Raw genomic sequence first — 17903 nt, 5'->3', positions numbered from 1 at the left:
ACACACATTTCCGTCCTTGCCATAGTGGTAGAGTCACAGACAGAAACCAAGTGTATCGGGGTACTTTTGTGAGAAGTTACCAATGAAAAGTGGATCTAGATATTTTTATCGTAAAATCCGTTTATTTGCTCGAAATTCATAGCACAGCCTCGAAATTTTGGCCCTATGTTGTCTTCTTCTGCTTTCGCACCCGGGCCCTAAAGCTAGGGCCTACTGCCCTAGAGCCTCACCACACGCCATCTTGCAAAAGCACCTTTTCTTAGGCCAAATTGTCATCTAAAAGAAGTAAAAAAAAAGGATTTTCCAAGTCAACTAACAAAACATGCAAATGAAATCCATTGGCTTGCAAACCGCAGCAATTTCCTCGCATTTACTTGCCTGTTGAGCTTGGTTGACCCAGTGTGCCCCACCACTGGCCCCAGGCCGCACAGAAAAAAAATTAGGGCGACTCCCCAGGCCCACACTCCAGGCTCTAAACACAACCACCCACGCCGACGCTGCCACGCTTCGTGCCTCTGCCCCAAACATATAAATAGCTGCGTCCGCCCCGTTGCAGTATGAGCGGCTTGGTCAAAAAGAAATTGGCCACCTACCTAGAGACACGCAACGATCTCCAGACCCAGTACAAGACCCTATTGAGTAGGGCTGGCGCAGGGTCAGACTCCGCTCTCGCCAGTCTCTATGAGTTTGACCAGCTCAACTACTCGTACCAGGCGCTCAAGCTGTACTACGAGGTGTCGAAAAGCAAATGGGATCTGGACTACCGCAATTTGTTGGAGGACTTGGCGTCTGTGAACCTACGGATCGAGTCGAGGCTCCCCATCCGCGAGCTTTGTGGTGAGATGCCCGAGTTGTCGCGATTGCGCCGTGAATTTCGGGAAAACGCCCGCGAGGCCGGCAAACTCGCGCATATGATGATATCGTCGTCGGCCGCTTTGCGTGATTTGGCCTCGGTGATGGCTGAGATCTCTGCCTTGACAAGCATGTCACCTACCCCCAGCACAACTCCTGGTGCGGAGTCCAAGAACAATTCCACGAAAGGAAAAGCCCGTAAAAAATCTACACATTGGAGAATTGCCCGGCGCCTCCAGGAGACATCTCTGAAGCAGGGCGTTGTTGCACCGGATGAAAGCCTTGGTACAAACAAGGCTAGTAGTCCCGCAAGTGCAAGTGACAGTCCGGCTTCTGGTAAGCCCGTCGTCCAAGAACCCAGCCCTTCAGTTCTAGATCTCCCCATAAATGTCGACGCATTTCATTTGCAGAGCTCTGACAGCGCGACCCCAGAACAGAGACAGCCTCAGGCGACAATCCCTGCAAAGGAGCCAGCAAAAAAAGCGATTTCTATACTGGATGCTGCTTATATCTCCTCGGCTAGCTCGCGCGATGCTTCTCCAATGCCTGTCCTGAAACCTGGCGGACCCCAAACGAGAAAAAGACCCTCACCTCCAACGGCTAATATACTGCAAAACAATCTGAAGAGACTTTCAAGTGAGAGTGGGATTTACTCATTGAATGATTGGTCACGCGAACACGTACGCTGTCTCATTGTTGCCCTAGTCCAGGACCAAAACGGCTCGAACCCAGATACTGCGATTCAAAAAGCTTTTCAGGAAAAGTTTGGCGTGGAATTGAGCCCTGAGGAAGCGCACACTCTCAGGATACACTACGGCCTCGCAGACGTGTCTATGAGCAGCTACAAATATATGAACCAAACGTTCCAGCTGTTGGCCACGTCTTACTATGACCATCTGTCAAATTATGTGGGAATCCCATGGGCAGATATGCGTCTTCAGTTCGGCAGAAAGGTGAATGCCATTCTACCAGATTGGGAGATCAAAAGCCGATACTATCTCTTTCTTCTTCATAGACGTGTTTATGGTCGTCTAGGAGAACCCTCTTCGGACTATGCAGACTTAGTAGCTGGCTACCATAAACTTGTCAACCCCAATTTGAAGTCTCTGCTGTACAGTACAGCGCTCAATCATGAACTGAAACACACTAAAAGCATTCCTGTAGCAGAGCTACCAAACGCAACCAGGCTTGATCACTTGCCGGGTCTCAATTTCAGAACTCCAGACACATCGACCCAAACGGCCCCAATAGTCGAAACTCAATGGAATCCGGAACATCTCGAGGCCTTAATAGAAGGTGAGATCAATGTTCCAGAAAACGCAGTGAATCGGATGGCAGTGCTCATGCACTACATCAAGCTCACAGCTGGTAAAAAATTCACTTTGGAAGAGATTGAAAAACGTAGAGCAGAGCAGGATGTTGTTTCTGCTGTTCTACAGCGCAAACACCCAACGCTTGTTGATGTTGAAAAAGAAAGAACGACAAGGTCCAAAATCCCCATTCAAGTTTTCAGCAAAACTCGACCAAGCTCAGCTGGGAAAGACTCGGCGAACAATTTTGACATTTTGCTCGCTGACATATCATCTCTGGTCCAAGAAGATTCATATTACGAGGCGAAGATTCCTTCAAGTATAATCACAGGCTTTTGGGATTTTGAAAAGACCAAATCACTTATGTCAACAGTTGAATACATAAGCCGTATTCCCGCTGAGACACCAAATATCACAATGAAGGTAGCCAGGCTCAACATGGTGAAGATAATCATGTTGAGATTGCTTAGATTGTTTCAGATTAAAGTAAAGCCGGACTTAGTGGAACAACGTCTCAAAAAAATGATGGAAGTGGATGTCTTTGACGAGGCTCTGTGTCGCTTAATCAACGAGCATTTCGAAAATCTAACCTGAGCCCAGCAAACTTGAACAGATTGCCTCCGGTGCCACCACTTATTATTGAAAGCATCATTCGATCCACTTAATCATCCATTTTGGAACCATCGAACCAATCGGATTGATCTCATTTCAAGTCGCTCATTTATACCCAAAAATCTCTTCAGTGATGCGGCGAGCTCAAAAAATTTTCAAATTTCGAAGTTGTCTGTCGTCCACTAAGATGCATTTCGAAAGCTGCGATCAATGAAGTCTCTACCAAGATGAATCCTTTCCATTGTAATTGGAGGCGATGGATTTGCCATAAAACCGTATTGAATTAAAGTTGAGTAGGAAAGAAGTCTAGCTGGACTATGAGCATTTCCATAATATGTATATCCTTAGAAATATTCTCGGTTATGCCTGCTTTGATACAGCTTAGAGAAAACCAGGAGTAAGGCTAGGATTATTCATATAATAATTAATAACAATCATTGAAAATGGATACCGGAAATTCTTTTAGAATTCTCAATTTTGTCAGATGCATCAAGTCGCTTTTTAAGGAAGCTAGTAAGACCCAAGAGCAAAAACCCACAAATCTCTGAACACAGCCGAATTTCGAAATGTCAAGAAGCGGCAAATAAAGGCTGTGATGAACTCAAGAATTGCTTGATTTGGAAGTTTTAGAGCTGAGTCGATTGAGAACCGAATATACTAATTTCAAAAGGCTAGAAAATTTCTTCTTACAAGAACACCCGACTAGTAATACATTGATAATTATAAACGATATCTATCATTTCCAAACACCCTACTTCTTTCCGCTCATCAATTGGGTCAACAATTGAGAACTAGACAGAGGTGTATTTTGCCCACCCTGGGGCACTACAACATTCTCAGAGGCCTTGCTAAACAAACCTGGAGGAGGTGGAGTAGAGGTTTTGGCGCGCTCACCCTTCTTCAAAGCGTCGAGCTGCGAAACGAAGTGTGGTGTTTGAGCCATTTGGCCCAATTGTTGGGCTGTCATATTAGGAGGCAACAGCGCATTTTGTTGTGCGAGCTGCTGCTGAAGCATTAAGAGCATTTGTTGTTGTTGTTGCTGAAGTTGCTGGAGTTGCTGTTGCTGCTGTTGTCTTTGAGAAGCCTCGTTTTCTTGGTCCAAAGGCATCTTCTGGGCGACAGGGGTTTGCGTCAGAGGAAGAGGTTGACCAACTTGATATTGCTGAGCTTGTTGCTGCAAATTCTGCTGCTGGCCAACTGCCTGGTTGGAGTATGCTAAATGATAGTTTTTCATTGGTCTGAGCAATAAGTTCTCGATAATTTGGACAGCGAGAGACTTGTCATCCTCAATGGTTGATGTATACGAAGTAAGATTGGTAGGCTCGAAATGAAAGAAAGGCAATGACGAAGCTTTATCAGTGACTCCATCTAAACAAACATTGAGTTTCTGTTTCGAATCAGCCAATGCTTGTAATCTCTCCATAGACTCCTCAGCGTAGCGTCTAATAGTGTAATCGTCGATATCAACATCGTCAGGTAATGAGCCATCTTTGTGAGCCTTGTTTTTGGACTTCTTTGTATCCTTCTTTTGTGGCTTCTGCTCCTTGAAGATCTCACCCAAGGTTGGGAATGCTGCTGAGTTAGCCAACGTGCTATTGGGAACGGCAGGAGAGTCGGCGGTACTGGACGATGTTGCCAGTGGTTTTGCCCAATGAGCAGTAGCTGGAAGCACGGGCGCTGAATGGCTGACTGTTGGTGTAGAGTTCAGCGCAGTTGTGGTCAAATTGTTGGATCTATCCTCCTCGTCATCTTCATGGAAGTGATACTCGGCCAAGTTCTCGCTACTATCATTGCCGGCGCCACTCATTCCCATCTTAATACCCTGGTGGGTCGATAAATCCTTGCGCGTGTAAGAATCAGCCTCTTCACCAGGTTCATGCAAGAACATGCAATTTGGATTTGGGCAAGGGTGGCCTCGTAAGTACGACAGGCAGTACTTGGTAGTACCATGAGCCGCTCTAAGCATTCGGCCATCGCAAATGGAGCCATCCAATTCCTCAATGCATTTGGAAGCATCTTCCTTGCGAGTGAAGGTCACGTATACTACAATGCTTTGAGCCAGCGCCGCAGGAACATGGCCCATGGGGGACTTTCTGTTGATGACAATCTTCAGGATCTTCCCATACTGACCAAAGTAGCGCTCGGAACGCAACACCGAGTGTAAATCTTCTTGCGCACACGGCGGATTTAAACCAGTCACATACACCAAATTCTTCTGCACGACGCGTAAGCCCGCCAAGTGCTTCTTGCTGGCAAGCTCCAGCTCCTTCTTCTCCTTCTCTTTCTGTTTCTTTTCGCGCTCGCGCTTCTCTTTCTTGACTTGCTGCATTTTGTATTCTTCTGCGGTCAACGTTCGATACTCCACACTTTCGTCGTCGTACAACCGTCTACAGCCGGGACAGCGCCCGTTCAATTCGGGATTCTGACGAATGTTGTTGTAGCAGAACTGACAGATCTGGTAGCCACAGGGACACGGCTTGAAGTTCTTGTCGGAAATATCCATTTCTTCCACACATAATGGGCTGCGAGTTAGTAAATTCAAAAATTGGAAATCACAGGAAGACATACCAGTATTCGACCTCCTCGTCGGAGATAAACAGATCTTCTAGAAGGGCCATGGCGGAGGTTTGGTAGGGAGGTGGTAGAGTGATGTAATGAGAGCTAGAGGTCGGAGAATATGGAGAAGCGGCGGTCACGTGACCGGATTATCTGTTCTGTTCCATTATATTCCAGTGGAGATGGGCCGGATAAATTAGCGGGCGACAATTTTCGAGATAATATTCCGACGATTTCCACTTTCTCGTCGCCGGCCGCGTGTAACAGTCTCTTCCAAAGCGTTTCAGAGCATAGTAATAGCAGTCTCTACAGTAGCTATATAGTGGGTCGCACTGCTTACAAAATACGTCCACGCATAGATCAATTCCGTAGAATACACCCCCATTCTCGTATCCATACAACATGTCGTTTTTCGTCGAATTGTGGGAGTCGATCTTCACGCCCGGAACATCTCCTGCGCTTCTCAAGGCCACGCACGGGTCGTTTGTTCTCCTTCTCATGTCTCTTCTATTCCTTATCTACTACACCCGCTCGATCCACTTCGTCAATCTCTTCGTGATCGCTGCGTTGTTGTATGCTTTGGTGATCTGGTTTGTGGCCGAGTTGCAGCGGGCCAAGCTCATGAATAACAGCGAGTTGCAGCTGGAGTCTGGCGACAAGAACACCGTCGCAGAGGGCGAATCGGTTGAGAACGTCAAGAAGACTGAAAAGACTGAAAAGATGGAGAAAGCTGAGCCTTTGGGGGCTGCCAATACGGGAGCAGCTGCTGCCAAAAGCACTCCAAGAAAGAGAAAGGCTTAGGTAGCTTTGGGGACTGTGGATGTGCTTGTAAGTATCGATGGGACTGAAAATCTGGTCCGTATGGTGGCTAGCGGTCGCGAAGCGGGATGAATATTGATTTCAAGTCCAGTTTCGTGGCTTCTAGGTGTTGATAATCTCAGCGATCCACGATTGTTCATATTTATAGACGTTAAGCTGGAATATTGGACGATGAGGATAATCCCGTCCAGATGATTGACAGTACTTTTGTGAAGATGTTCATGCTAATACTGGGTCAATTTCTCTTATTTCTTAATGAAAACATAGATCATTTGATTCATTTCTGTAGTTTATCCACCTCTTGGGTGCCTCTTAGTCCATCTACTGGGGCCCATCTTATTACAAGGCAACGATGAATCGCTTTGGAGTGTTGAAAGGTACAAATTAGAAACCCCGAAAAGCGAGCTTCAGGTGAGGATTACGGTTTAATCAATTATGTTCGCCTCCCCACCAATCTCATCACTGCTACTACATGTCTTTCCGGAACAACCTACAACAGTACATAGACAACCCCGGCCACGAGCTGGTGGTGTATAGCGATGAGCATACTGTGGTCATAGAAGACAAGTATCCAAAGAGCGTGTGCCATTACCTCGTCTTACCAAAGGACGACGCTGTGACGTACATCCATCCTTGCATAGCTCTCAAAGATAAGTTTCTCCGCGAGAAGATCACACCGGCAATCGAATTCGCAAAGAAACTCGCGGCAGAAGAATTCGTAAAACGGAATCTTATTCCGGACACGCCAAATCTGCGCGCCTCATTCTGTAACACCTACGTGAAGGTTGGTGTCCATTCAGTACCATCTATGGCCAATCTTCACATACATGTTTTAACGCGAGACATGCATCTGCCATGCATGAAAAACAGAAAACACTACAATTCATTTAATACCGACTTCTTTGTGGAACTTTCGAAGTTCGACGAGGAAATTGAGACATCCAGCGACGAAAGCTCGGACAGTTCCAGTTCCATCTCCAGTGAGACTGCCAACAGCCCAGACATAAAAAGCAGCCCACCACGGAAAATCCAGAGCCAGCTCCCAATATCCGCCGATGGCAGAATATCCGGATCCATTGACGGGAACAGTCGGATTATTCGCGTCCACAGCGACGCGGCACCCCGGACACCAGCGAAACTGAAACCCAATGTGGTAACCATGCGCACAGTGTCTCACCATTCCAAAACCACAAAAAACACAGCCGTACAGCAGATCTCCGACCAATTAAAAAAGCCCCTCCAGTGTTGGCACTGCACCAAGACCTTCGGCGGCAGGTTCGTGCAGCTCAAGGAACACTTGAGGGGAGAGTTTCACGGACGGTTTCATGCCGTCGATTGACTCCATTCCCAATGGGTATCGGGGAAAATCCCGCTCGAGCCGGATTATCAGCACCTTGTGTACACGAACACAGGAACAATGGCAATAGCCTGCGGCCCCCCATGTACGGCCGAAATGCTCCCCTGCAGGCTGCACTGGGGTCAATCTGGGGTGACTCTGGGGGGAATCTGGAGTCCGGAACATCTATTGGTCCGATTTTTTAAGTTCATGCCGACTGCGTATATCGTGCAGCATTCCGCTGCTACCCTGCGGCTACCCTGCGGCCCTGTAGGAGCCCTTCCACCTTCCCTCCAAAGCAGTAGAAAAAGAAAGTACGTGATCTCACCTACGTGAGCCGGTGACGGTCATTGCTCCAACAGAGAAGCTAATTGTGCATTGAAAGCGGCCCACCGTTTTTTCGGTACAGGAACTGGAAGATCTGCCAACTGCCAATGAGACAGAATAATGGTGGTAAGTGAGTATCCCGGTGAGACCCTACCAGAATTGACAGGCACTAAGAAAAAAAACCCCAATGTCGACACTCAGTAGGGCCACAACGCGGAGTGAGGCGTGCGGCGGTAGATGTTGGGGGGCAGAAGCATCAGGGCTAATATGACTAATTGAAATGGTTGCGTAGCGAGCAACTTTTCATTTTTATATTTTTCGAGCATCAACAGAATGTTCGGCAGGAAAAAAATTGCTGCTTCTGATGGAGTCATCGCCTGATCAATGCTCCCGACCATAACGGCAGACTGTCTTGCTTGCAATTGGAGAGCGTTGACGCGGGTCCTGTAGGGTTTGTGTTCGCACCGGGGTGCAAAACCACTCCAGGTCTCTGGGGATCCGAAGTGGCCAAACAAAGACGGGGGTTCCGCCAAAGGACTCCTACACAGACCCGAATTGCAAAGGGCCGCAAATCGGCGCTAAAGCCGAGCGAGTTGGGGCCACTTCTCAAGCTCGGGGCGACATTGTAGCGCACCAGCGCCGGCCAATCAGTTCGACCAAGTCTACAAGTCTACAAGTCTAAATCACCGGAACCGGTGATAGTCTGCTATGACAAATGTTATATTTGGATACCTTATCCAAAAACACATTTATCGTTGTGCACATACGTTCACCCACAGGTACTTACCCAAAAAAAAAGTCAAAAAATTTACGGCGCCTACTCCGGATAAATTATATGTCTGAAATAAAGTATAGCCGTTGCGCGTCACAAAGGCACGACTGGAGATTGGGTGAAATACACTCAGATATCCTGCAGGGCGCTCCCCGTCCTGTCCAATAGTTCCGGTTCAGATGTGGTGATCATCTAGATGGACCTTCCTATTAATCCGACTTGCTTAAGCTGCAGGTTCTCTGTGCCCAAAAAGTAATGCCGGTCGAGGGATTCCGCCACTTGCACTGCAGCGAAATCGCCGTGCAATGGTGAGATTCCGGGGAAGAACGCTTTCTGAGACCAACCCTGCTCGGATCTATCATCCTGGACAAGAAAAAAAAGCCATTTTGACGCCTTCGGTACCTGATCATGACTACCCACCGGTCCTGTCCGATTTTTCCAGGCGTGCATGGTCAGTGCGATACGCGTGCGTATGTGGCCCGATTTAGCCCCGAGTGCGTCATGCCCCGCCCACCCCCCACATACGCCTGCAGATACTCTACGGTATTTCCGATACTACGAAGTTTCTCCATAGAGCTGGCTATTGCTATACGGATAGAAATTTTCATATAAAAGGCGCAGATGATCCGCCCTTCTGCAATGCCCACTATCTTTTTTACAGTTCTATAATCTACACAAAATGAGCATGTTCGAGGATGGAGCTGCTAAGAACAGCAGTTCTTCGGAGGTCGAAGTCAAGATCGACTCCAACGGAAAAGTCGACCAAGAGGCCTTGAGACACAACTTCAACTTCGACAAAGAGTTCGAGGAGTTGGAGATTTTGGCCGCCCAGGCCAACGAAAAGCCTACCTTTGTTGACCGCATGTTGAATGCCGAAGCGCACCTCAACTTCAAAAACAAAAACCACATGGTTTGGCTTTTGGGAGCCTTCGCTGCCGCCGCCGGTTTGTTGTCCGGTTTGGACCAGTCTATTATTTCTGGTGCTTCGATCGGAATGCGTGAGTCTTTGGACATCACCGATGATCAAATGTCTTTAATTTCCGCACTCATGCCTTTGGGTGCTGTGGCTGGTTCCATAATGATGACTCCTCTTAACGAGTGGTCTGGAAGAAGATCTGCTCTTATTATTTCTTGTATCTGGTATACTATTGGTGCTGGTTTGTGTGCTGGTGCCAGAAGCCACCATTTGTTGTACGCTGGTAGATTCCTCCTTGGTATTGGTGTTGGTATCGAAGGTGGATGTGTTGGTATCTATATTTCTGAGTCTGTTCCTGCTAATGTGCGTGGTAACATTGTGTCCATGTATCAGTTCAACATTGCTCTTGGTGAAGTTCTAGGGTTCGCCGTCGCCGCTATTTTCTTCGAGGTCAAGGGTGGCTGGAGATTCATGGTCGGTTCGTCTTTGGTCTTTTCCACCGCTTTGTTCTTGGGTTTGTTCCTCTTGCCCGAGTCTCCTCGTTGGTTGGTCCACAAGGGTAGATATGGTATGGCTTACAATGTCTGGAAGAGATTGAGAGACATCACTGACGAGGGCGCCAAGTTGGAGTTCTTGGAAATGAGACAGGCTGCTTTGCAAGAGGTCGAGAGAACCAGAGAGGAGTCTCGTCTCCAGAGTGCTGTCGAGTTGTTCACCATCCCAAGAAACAGAAGAGCCCTTACCTACGCCGTTATTATGGTTACTTTGGGTCAAATGACTGGTGTTAACGCTGTCATGTACTATATGTCCACTTTGATGCAGGCCATCGGATTTGGCCCTAAGGACTCTGTCTTCATGTCTCTTGTCGGTGGTGGTTCCTTGCTTCTTGGTACCATTCCAGCTATCTTGTTCATGGACCGTTTCGGTAGAAGAGTCTGGGGTTACAACATTGTCGGTTTCTTCATTGGTTTGGTGCTCGTTGGTGTTGGATACCGTTTCAACATCGACACCCAAAAGGCTGCCTCTGAGGGTGTCTACTTGACCGGTTTGATCTTGTACTTCTTGTTCTTCGGTTCTTACTCTACCTTGACCTGGGTCATTCCATCCGAGTCGTTCGATTTGAAGACCAGATCTTTGGGTATGACCATCTGTTCCGTCTTCCTTTACTTGTGGGCGTTCATTGTCACTTTCAACTTCACCAGAATGAAGAACGCTTTCACATACACAGGTTTGACTTTGGGATTCTACGGAGGTATTGCCTTCATTGGTTTCATCTACCAAGTCTGTTTCATGCCTGAGACCAAGGACAAGACCTTGGAAGAGATTGACGACATCTTCAACCAATCTGCCTTCACTCTTGCTCGCAAAAACCTCGCCAACCTTAAGAGAGGAATTATGTAAGCATATGTTAATAATTAATACTTAATATCGGTACGGAATATTCAAATATCGTTCTGTAGAAGTGTTGGTCTAGTTTGTTTGACTACTTACAAAGTTTCTACACCTATAGTCAATCTGAAAGCAGGATAAATTCGACACAATCCGGAAGCGGGCTTAAATTCTACTCAATCAGAAAGCAGGCTCAAACTCTACAGTAATTATCAGAATAATATGTATTCAGTTGCACACGGGCATCTATTTTCGAAAAGCGAAGCTGCAATTTGCTTCAATGAACGGCAAGGGAATTACAAAGGTATGATGGTAACCACAGCTGTTTACTTGTTGATGTCAGGAGCAGTGTAGTTCTTGGAAGCGTAGTCCCACAAGAAGGTAACCTTCTCAGGAGCGTTGCCGATTCCACACTGGCTCTTGTAGTCAATGCCGCCGATTCTGCCTTGGATGTACTTGTTGTAGTCGGAAAGCTTACAAGAGAAACCTGGGCCGTTCTTGCAACCCTTAATAGGAATAACAGCATCGTTCAACACAATTCTGACGTAAGATTCGTTGCCGCACTTGTACTTCTCGGTGACGAGTCTGGCGCCTTGAGGACAAATTTGAACATGGGAGTAAGGGCTTGGGAATGGAATCTCATCAACTGGCAATGGGTTCTCAGGGCCAACCAAACCAAGACCAGCAAGGTGAAGTTCAAGATCGGTGTCGTGGGTGAAAGCAAGAACAACCTTGTACTTAGGGTTCTCCTCGTTCAAGAACTGGGTGGTAGCGTTAAGGTATGGAGCGGCAATGACGGCAGAAGCATTGTGGCCAGGACCGTGGGAGTAGTAGTTGTCAATGTCGAGCGAGTAAGCGTACTTGACGTATTCCTCGTTGGTGAAAAGGCTGCAGACCTGAGAAGAGCCTCTAACGTTGGTCTCGAACGCACACCAAGAGAAGAGGTCGAAGACATCGGTCTTGGTCAAGTTGAAGTTCTTGTTCTTCTTCAACAATCTGTCTCTGGCGCCCTCCAAGTACGAGTCGTCGTACTTCTCAATGACGTGGTCGTTGATGGAGTCGTCGAAGTTGGCACAGGCCTTTCTTGGAGTCAAAGAGTTGGCGCCCATGGTCAGGTTCTCGGCGAGAATGTAGTAGTTGGCAGCCTTCTCGGAGTATTGGTCGCCCAAGAAACCACGAGCGAAGTATCTGGCAGTCTCATGGCATCTGCCCGAGTTGGAGGTGAACACATTGAGCTTCTCGGTGGTCGAGTTGAACAAGGTGTTGTACTTCGATCTGAAAGAAACACCATGTCTGACAGCGTTGGTGGTACCAGCGAAAGTTCCCTCGGAGTTGTACGCAGAAACCTCCTTTTCGTACAATTCCTTCTTTGGAACAAAGTAGGTGTAGTCGTTGAAAAATGCCAACTCGCCCTTGAAGGTTTGGTTGTACGACTTGACCTTAGCCCAAATGGCCTCGAGCTTAACACCGACCTTGGTGGAAGGATATCTCTCACCGTGTCTGGACAACAAATGGACTTGCTCCAAAGTACATTGTTCCGGGATGTCGGTGGAAATGCCGTAGCCTGGGTGTTGGACGTATGGTCCAGCACCACCCAAGAATCTGACGTAGTTGTAAGATTCAACAGAGGCTTGATCTGGAGTGGCCACGTCTCTGAAGACGCCTTGGCTCGCAAGAAGAAGACCGTTGTTCAAAAGTTTGGAAACAGAGACCATTTCTTGTGTTTTTGAGTCTGTGAAGAATCGAAAAGTGGGTGCAAAACAGCCGGGTTTATATAGTTCGGACCAAACAAACGCATGTGCGGCTAAATCTTATATTAAATGAATGCCAAGAACATTTTATATCGCTAAAACCATCTTTATTGATAAACGGGGGCTATAGATCTTCCGGGATTTGCAGCTGTGCATGCACGTGGGCCAGGAACAATTGCCGGGTGCAGGTAGATCTGCCATTCTGCAGGAAAATATACGAGAAGGTGAACGGCCGCAACGGTCGGAATTAGAGTACGACTATCGAAGACCCCTACGAAAATGATACAGATAGCAAAAGACCAATGCCTGATTGAGAGCACACTTTTCCTTCCCACAGATATCAGCTCTGCGAGGTTTCTAGGATATTGAAGCGAGCGGTCGCCTGTCAAATGTAAGAGGTGTCAAAATACCCGCTGCCAAGGAATATTGCGCAGTTGGGCAAATAATTGCGGTATCGGAGAATAGACCAATTTGTCGAAATGTGTACTTGAAAGTGAGACCAAGACATAGCTCATTGTCGGAAATAAGGTTTCAAAAAGACCGTTTAAAATGGTCCCTGAATACTGTCAACATGTAGGCTTGAGGGGAGAAAAGCCGGCGAATTCTTGCGGCTCATAACATGTGATGAATCAGTGTCGATTACACATGTTAAATTAGCTGCAGCCTTGCATCTGCTTAATTAACGCGGAAGTCTAATTCTCACCAGGCGGAACATTAGATCATCTAATAGTTGTCTGAATTAGGATGTTTACATGCGGCTCCAATGAGTAATCTTTTCATCTAATTTCCGTCTTTTTTGTGGATTCTCAACCAATTAGTCGGACCCTTCAAGAGACCAGTGCAATAGAAGAGAGATGAACATGGTTCCGAGAGATCATTAAATTGAATCAAACCGGATTTTTCCAGCCATTGATGATTTTGTTTTAATTTTTTTTGCAATTACAAAAAATTACCATGTTTTTACTCCACGTTTGTTAACTAAGGCGCTACGATGTGGTTTGGGCCTACTTGCAGTACCTGATGCTCATCGCCATCACTTACTAGATGGTCCAAAGAATCCTCGGAAATATATACCTATCCTCGTTCGAGCCAATCGAAAATGAGGTGAATTTGAAGGAAGATTATGGGGTCACACATGTTCTCTCGGTGCTTTCGGGCCTGCTCCCGTCTTTTCTAGAAGAGTACCTGACGTTCCAGATCGACATTACCGATGAGCCAACATCCAATCTCATAGATTACTTAGATAAGGCCATGGAATTTATGGATGAGGCCCTTTGTGGAGACGCCCTGAATTCCGAAAAGCATAAAGGCACAGTGTTGGTGCATTGTGCCCAGGGCCAGTCTCGATCCGTGGCTGTGGTGATAGCCTACTTGATGTACAAATACAAGCTAACATACAAGCAAGCTTTGCATGCGGTTAAGCGAAAAGTTCCCGATGCGGAGCCAAATTCGGGCTTTGTGAAACAGTTGGCGCTCTTTCAAGAGATGGGGTGTAAGGTTGATCCTAACCATTCAGGGTACAGAGCTTTCATTGTGGAAAATAGCTTGGAGCTTGATCCGTCCGGGTCGCTTCTCCAGCAATCTGGATTTTGGCAGAGAAAGGAGCCACAAGAGGCTTCGGATGTTCCGCCTTCACCTTCGAATGAACCCCAGAAAGATGTTGGAGAACAAGAGCCTACAGCACACTTCAAGTTACGCTGCAAAAGATGCCGCAATGTTCTTGCCCAGGAAACAGATGTCGAGGCACACGAGATCCCCGATGCAGACTCGCGCCAGTCACAGTTCATAAGAACCGTTCCCAACTCGAGAAGAATCATATCAGCTGTCGACGGTTCGAAAACATGCTCGCATTACTTCATGAAGGAGCCTATTCCCTGGATGGATGAAGAGCTCAGCAAACAGGACCTCGAAGGAAAGTTTGCCTGTTCCAAATGTGCAGCTAAGATCGGAGGTTACAGCTGGAAGGGATCCCGTTGTTCGTGTGGTAAATGGATGATTCCTGCTTTGCATTTGCAAAGCGCAAAGGTAGACTTAATGAGACTGTAAATAAGGGTTTGTAATGCTGCTTTAATGAGACTGTAAAGGAGGGAACGTATTGCTACTTTAAATGAGATCGTAAAGAAGGGAACGTAATAATACTTTATGAAACTCTCGTTGTTACAGGTGCTGTGTATTGTAGTTTACTTAACATCTCTACTCATCTAGAGTCATGTCGATGTCTGAATCGTCGAGTACCCTATGCGACGATGTGCTCAAGATGCGCGCGCTGGTTGTTGCAATAGGACTGTTCCAGACGGTCTCAGAGCCTGCTGAGCCGTGTCCATGTCCCACCAATTGACCAGCGCCAACCACAGAGCCCGATGCTAGACTGTGGTCGTTCTGGTACTCGACGTCTTCGGCCATGAATGCATCAGGAGTGTCGGAGTCCGCTTCTTCAGTCTGTAGCGAAAGATCATTTATATCTGCATCCACCAACTCCTCATCGAGGTCTCTGTCCATCCCTGTAGCCAACACCCCAGAGCTAGCCAACAACCCCGAGCTGCCCACAATGCCCGACCCACTGATCCCCAAAGCACCGCTCAGATCAGACTCCTCTTCCAGAACCCCCGTTCCGTGCGTATACTGCGACAGCTGTTCCCCCGTCATCATCGCGGCCAGGTTCTCCGCGTGCGCAGACCTCTGCTCATCCTCTTCTGCCACCGCATCGCGGTCTAGCTCGGCCATGGTCTTATGTATCCCAACAGGCCGTAGCGTGAAGTATCCTGTCTCTCTAACCCGCTGGAGCATCTGGAGCTTCTTTTGAGTTTGGGGCAGAAAAAGGGCCATGTCCTTGACGCCTCGGAGCGCGGCGCTCTGCAACGTCGAGTTGTATTCCAGGAACATTTCGTCGGCGCCGCATCGGCCGGCCGTGTATGCAGCCAAAGGCGGAGCAAATTGGAGTGCTTCGGGGGGTATTTCCGTGGATGGATGTGCTCGGAGCGACGGTGTGGGCGCAGCGACGGGATTGACCATTTTTTGGAGACTGGTGTCTTCGTGCACCCTGCGTGTCAGCTGGGGCCGGTGATTGGTCGGTGCCAGCATGTGCATTGATGCTGTGAAGGGAAACATTTGAATCTACAGTTGATATAGAAGAGTAGTAGGTAGGTGTAAATACAACTGCAGATAAGATTTGCAGCCAGTACGGCCGATATAGGCAAGAGAGTGAAGATTTACAATAGAGACAAGAATGTGACAAAAATTGGCGGTGTTGTCCGTTGTAGCTTTATTAGTTTTATTGTGAATTATTTTCCTATTGGGCAGACACCTCTTGACACATCAGTTGTACTTCCCAATGAAGAGCTTGGAACAAATCAAGACGGAATGGCATGCGCGAGTATATACCAAAATAAATCTAGTTTTGATGAATTACTTCATGAATTTTGATTTCTAGAGCGCCCTTCTTTGCTTTGAAGATTGCTACAGAGAGCGGAATTGACTCATGGCCCTTCATCTTCATCATCTGTCAAAACAAATTCATCAATGATTTCCTGAGCGGTTGCTCGCATTGGCCATTCGAATTGTTTGCCTGAACCAGCCAATGTGACGGTGCAACCGTAGCAAACTCTGAGCTCTTTGCCCTCAGCGCTACCTTCGGAAGTGCCATATTGGCGAGCGTATTCTTCTTCATCCTCAGTTGTGAGAGGAGCAGCAATGGAGACCGTGATGTCGCTGAGCCATTTCTGGGGCTGATGATGGATGCTAGACCCACAGACGTCACACGTACCTTGTTGCGGCTCTTTTGGACCAGCGAGCTTTTCCGCAGTCTTCACAACGGTAGAAGCGGTGGAGGCATATCCAGTAGCGTCCAAGTTATCGAAATACTGAGTGGTCAAGTCTCTGACGGTCATGTTTTTGGCGAGGCGTGAGCCTGGTTTAGCGTCTGGCAAAAGGAACTTCTGCAATGCTTCATTAAACAGAAGGATAGCAATGACCTCTGCTTTGAGAATATCTCGTAGTGGAAAAATAACTTGAAGTTCTTGCTGGTTGTACTCAATGCTCTTGTTGATGACCGACTCGTGTATTGTCAGGCCCCTTCCCTTAACGGTCAACGAAATGACTTCGTTTGCCAAGCGTGTCATACTGTGGCCATAAATAATGGTTTTGCACCCTGTCTTTAAGGAAAGACCTCTTATGAGTTCATTTTTCATCAAGCTCAATAGATCTTCTTGCAGCGATCTGGTTGCGCAAGCTCGTAAGGCGTCACCAATGGTTCGCTTCTCTGCTTCATCACTACTAGACGGCAAAGCAATGACTCCAAACTGGTTATTTACAGTGATCTTCATGGCTGCAGTCAAGACGGCCCCCTCGATGTCCACTTCGTGGTACTCAATATTGACGGGTGAGTATTGCAGTGCTAGTTCTTTGAACTTTTTTCCCCCAGATGCAAAATCCGAATCAGTTTCAGAATTGTCCGACGCATTACCGGATAAGTTTGGTTCTTTCAAATGCACCACCACTAACTCGAAACCTTGCTTTCCCTTGTGAGCCAAGTTCTGTTCCTGAAGAAGTGACGCCACCATATCGAGAAGGACAAGAGAAGAGGCACCATAAGACAACGGTAGCAAGACCTTTTGTACACCCAAACGGTCGGCCACCTGGCCATATTTTACCTTGTACCGCTCATCTAGCATCAGTTTCCGCTGCTTTCCTCTCATGAAGAAGACGAAGCAGTCAGGACAAAACTTCTCTTTCCGCGATAGAAGAACCGCACGCTTTTCTTTACATCTCTGGCATTGATCATCTGTATCCAGAGGAAGATACGTCACTGGTCCAGATGACATGGTATAGATAAGATCAGGGAAGATGAGATGAGATGCGATGAGGTGCGATGAGATGCTCCGATAAGAGAATTGGAGGGGATCAGAACATTCACAATCGCTGATTCCAGCCTATCTTCTCATTGATTGAATAAACATAATTTCGAAGTATATTTGGCTTGAAAGCTGTGTTTCCGCACATCTAACTTGTCATTGCGTTCTGTCAAATTGTTCGTACCCAAATGGGATGAGGGTCATCGTAGGATGCCATATAATAAATAGGCAAGAAATTTCAAATTTTTGTTTATTCACATTTTCCCTAGATTGAGCTCCGTTCGCCAATTCTCTGGGATCAGTCAGTTTACTACATCTACATCTGCATCCAATATCAAACCTAATTCGCCAGCTTGTGGAATTTTTTTCTCCAAAAATAATAAAATCACAAGAAAATAGAAATTTCATTTCGT

At 47.1% G+C, this 17903-nt stretch overlaps 9 protein-coding genes across 9 annotated transcripts; 5 read left to right on the top strand and 4 right to left on the bottom strand.

Annotated features, from left to right (window-relative positions):
- Window positions 1-557: 557 nt before the first annotated feature.
- PUMCH_004499 (uncharacterized protein) lies at window positions 558-2756 on the top strand (the record flags this gene model as incomplete). The annotated part of the gene is made up of 1 exon (XM_063023434.1): window positions 558-2756. The coding sequence occupies one exon, from the start codon at window positions 558-560 to the stop codon at window positions 2754-2756; it is 2199 nt and encodes a 732-aa protein (XP_062879504.1).
- Window positions 2757-3525: 769 nt separating this feature from the next.
- On the bottom strand, window positions 3526-5340 carry PUMCH_004498 (uncharacterized protein; the record flags this gene model as incomplete). Its single annotated transcript, XM_063023433.1, has 1 exon — window positions 3526-5340. One exon carries the CDS (start codon window positions 5338-5340, stop codon window positions 3526-3528), a length of 1815 nt encoding a protein of 604 aa, XP_062879503.1.
- Window positions 5341-5732: 392 nt separating this feature from the next.
- PUMCH_004497 (uncharacterized protein) lies at window positions 5733-6131 on the top strand (the record flags this gene model as incomplete). Its single annotated transcript, XM_063023432.1, has 1 exon — window positions 5733-6131. The coding sequence occupies one exon, from the start codon at window positions 5733-5735 to the stop codon at window positions 6129-6131; it is 399 nt and encodes a 132-aa protein (XP_062879502.1).
- Window positions 6132-6621: 490 nt separating this feature from the next.
- Window positions 6622-7488, top strand: PUMCH_004496 (uncharacterized protein; the record flags this gene model as incomplete). Its single annotated transcript, XM_063023431.1, has 1 exon — window positions 6622-7488. The coding sequence occupies one exon, from the start codon at window positions 6622-6624 to the stop codon at window positions 7486-7488; it is 867 nt and encodes a 288-aa protein (XP_062879501.1).
- Window positions 7489-9263: 1775 nt separating this feature from the next.
- Window positions 9264-10901, top strand: PUMCH_004495 (uncharacterized protein; the record flags this gene model as incomplete). The annotated part of the gene is made up of 1 exon (XM_063023430.1): window positions 9264-10901. The coding sequence occupies one exon, from the start codon at window positions 9264-9266 to the stop codon at window positions 10899-10901; it is 1638 nt and encodes a 545-aa protein (XP_062879500.1).
- A 314-nt stretch (window positions 10902-11215) lies between these two features.
- PUMCH_004494 (uncharacterized protein) lies at window positions 11216-12604 on the bottom strand (the record flags this gene model as incomplete). The annotated part of the gene is made up of 1 exon (XM_063023429.1): window positions 11216-12604. The coding sequence occupies one exon, from the start codon at window positions 12602-12604 to the stop codon at window positions 11216-11218; it is 1389 nt and encodes a 462-aa protein (XP_062879499.1).
- Window positions 12605-13684: 1080 nt separating this feature from the next.
- Window positions 13685-14686, top strand: PUMCH_004493 (uncharacterized protein; the record flags this gene model as incomplete). The annotated part of the gene is made up of 1 exon (XM_063023428.1): window positions 13685-14686. The coding sequence occupies one exon, from the start codon at window positions 13685-13687 to the stop codon at window positions 14684-14686; it is 1002 nt and encodes a 333-aa protein (XP_062879498.1).
- Window positions 14687-14833: 147 nt separating this feature from the next.
- On the bottom strand, window positions 14834-15748 carry PUMCH_004492 (uncharacterized protein; the record flags this gene model as incomplete). Its single annotated transcript, XM_063023427.1, has 1 exon — window positions 14834-15748. The coding sequence occupies one exon, from the start codon at window positions 15746-15748 to the stop codon at window positions 14834-14836; it is 915 nt and encodes a 304-aa protein (XP_062879497.1).
- Window positions 15749-16116: 368 nt separating this feature from the next.
- PUMCH_004491 (uncharacterized protein) lies at window positions 16117-17460 on the bottom strand (the record flags this gene model as incomplete). Its single annotated transcript, XM_063023426.1, has 1 exon — window positions 16117-17460. One exon carries the CDS (start codon window positions 17458-17460, stop codon window positions 16117-16119), a length of 1344 nt encoding a protein of 447 aa, XP_062879496.1.
- Between the last annotated feature and the right edge of the window lie 443 nt (window positions 17461-17903).

The sequence above is a fragment of the Australozyma saopauloensis genome, chromosome 5 (assembly GCF_035610405.1).
Source record: "Australozyma saopauloensis chromosome 5, complete sequence".
Classification (NCBI taxonomy): Eukaryota; Fungi; Ascomycota; class Pichiomycetes; order Serinales; family Metschnikowiaceae; genus Australozyma; species Australozyma saopauloensis.
Note: the sequence above shows the minus strand (reverse complement) of the source record. Positions and strands in the feature narration are given on the sequence as shown.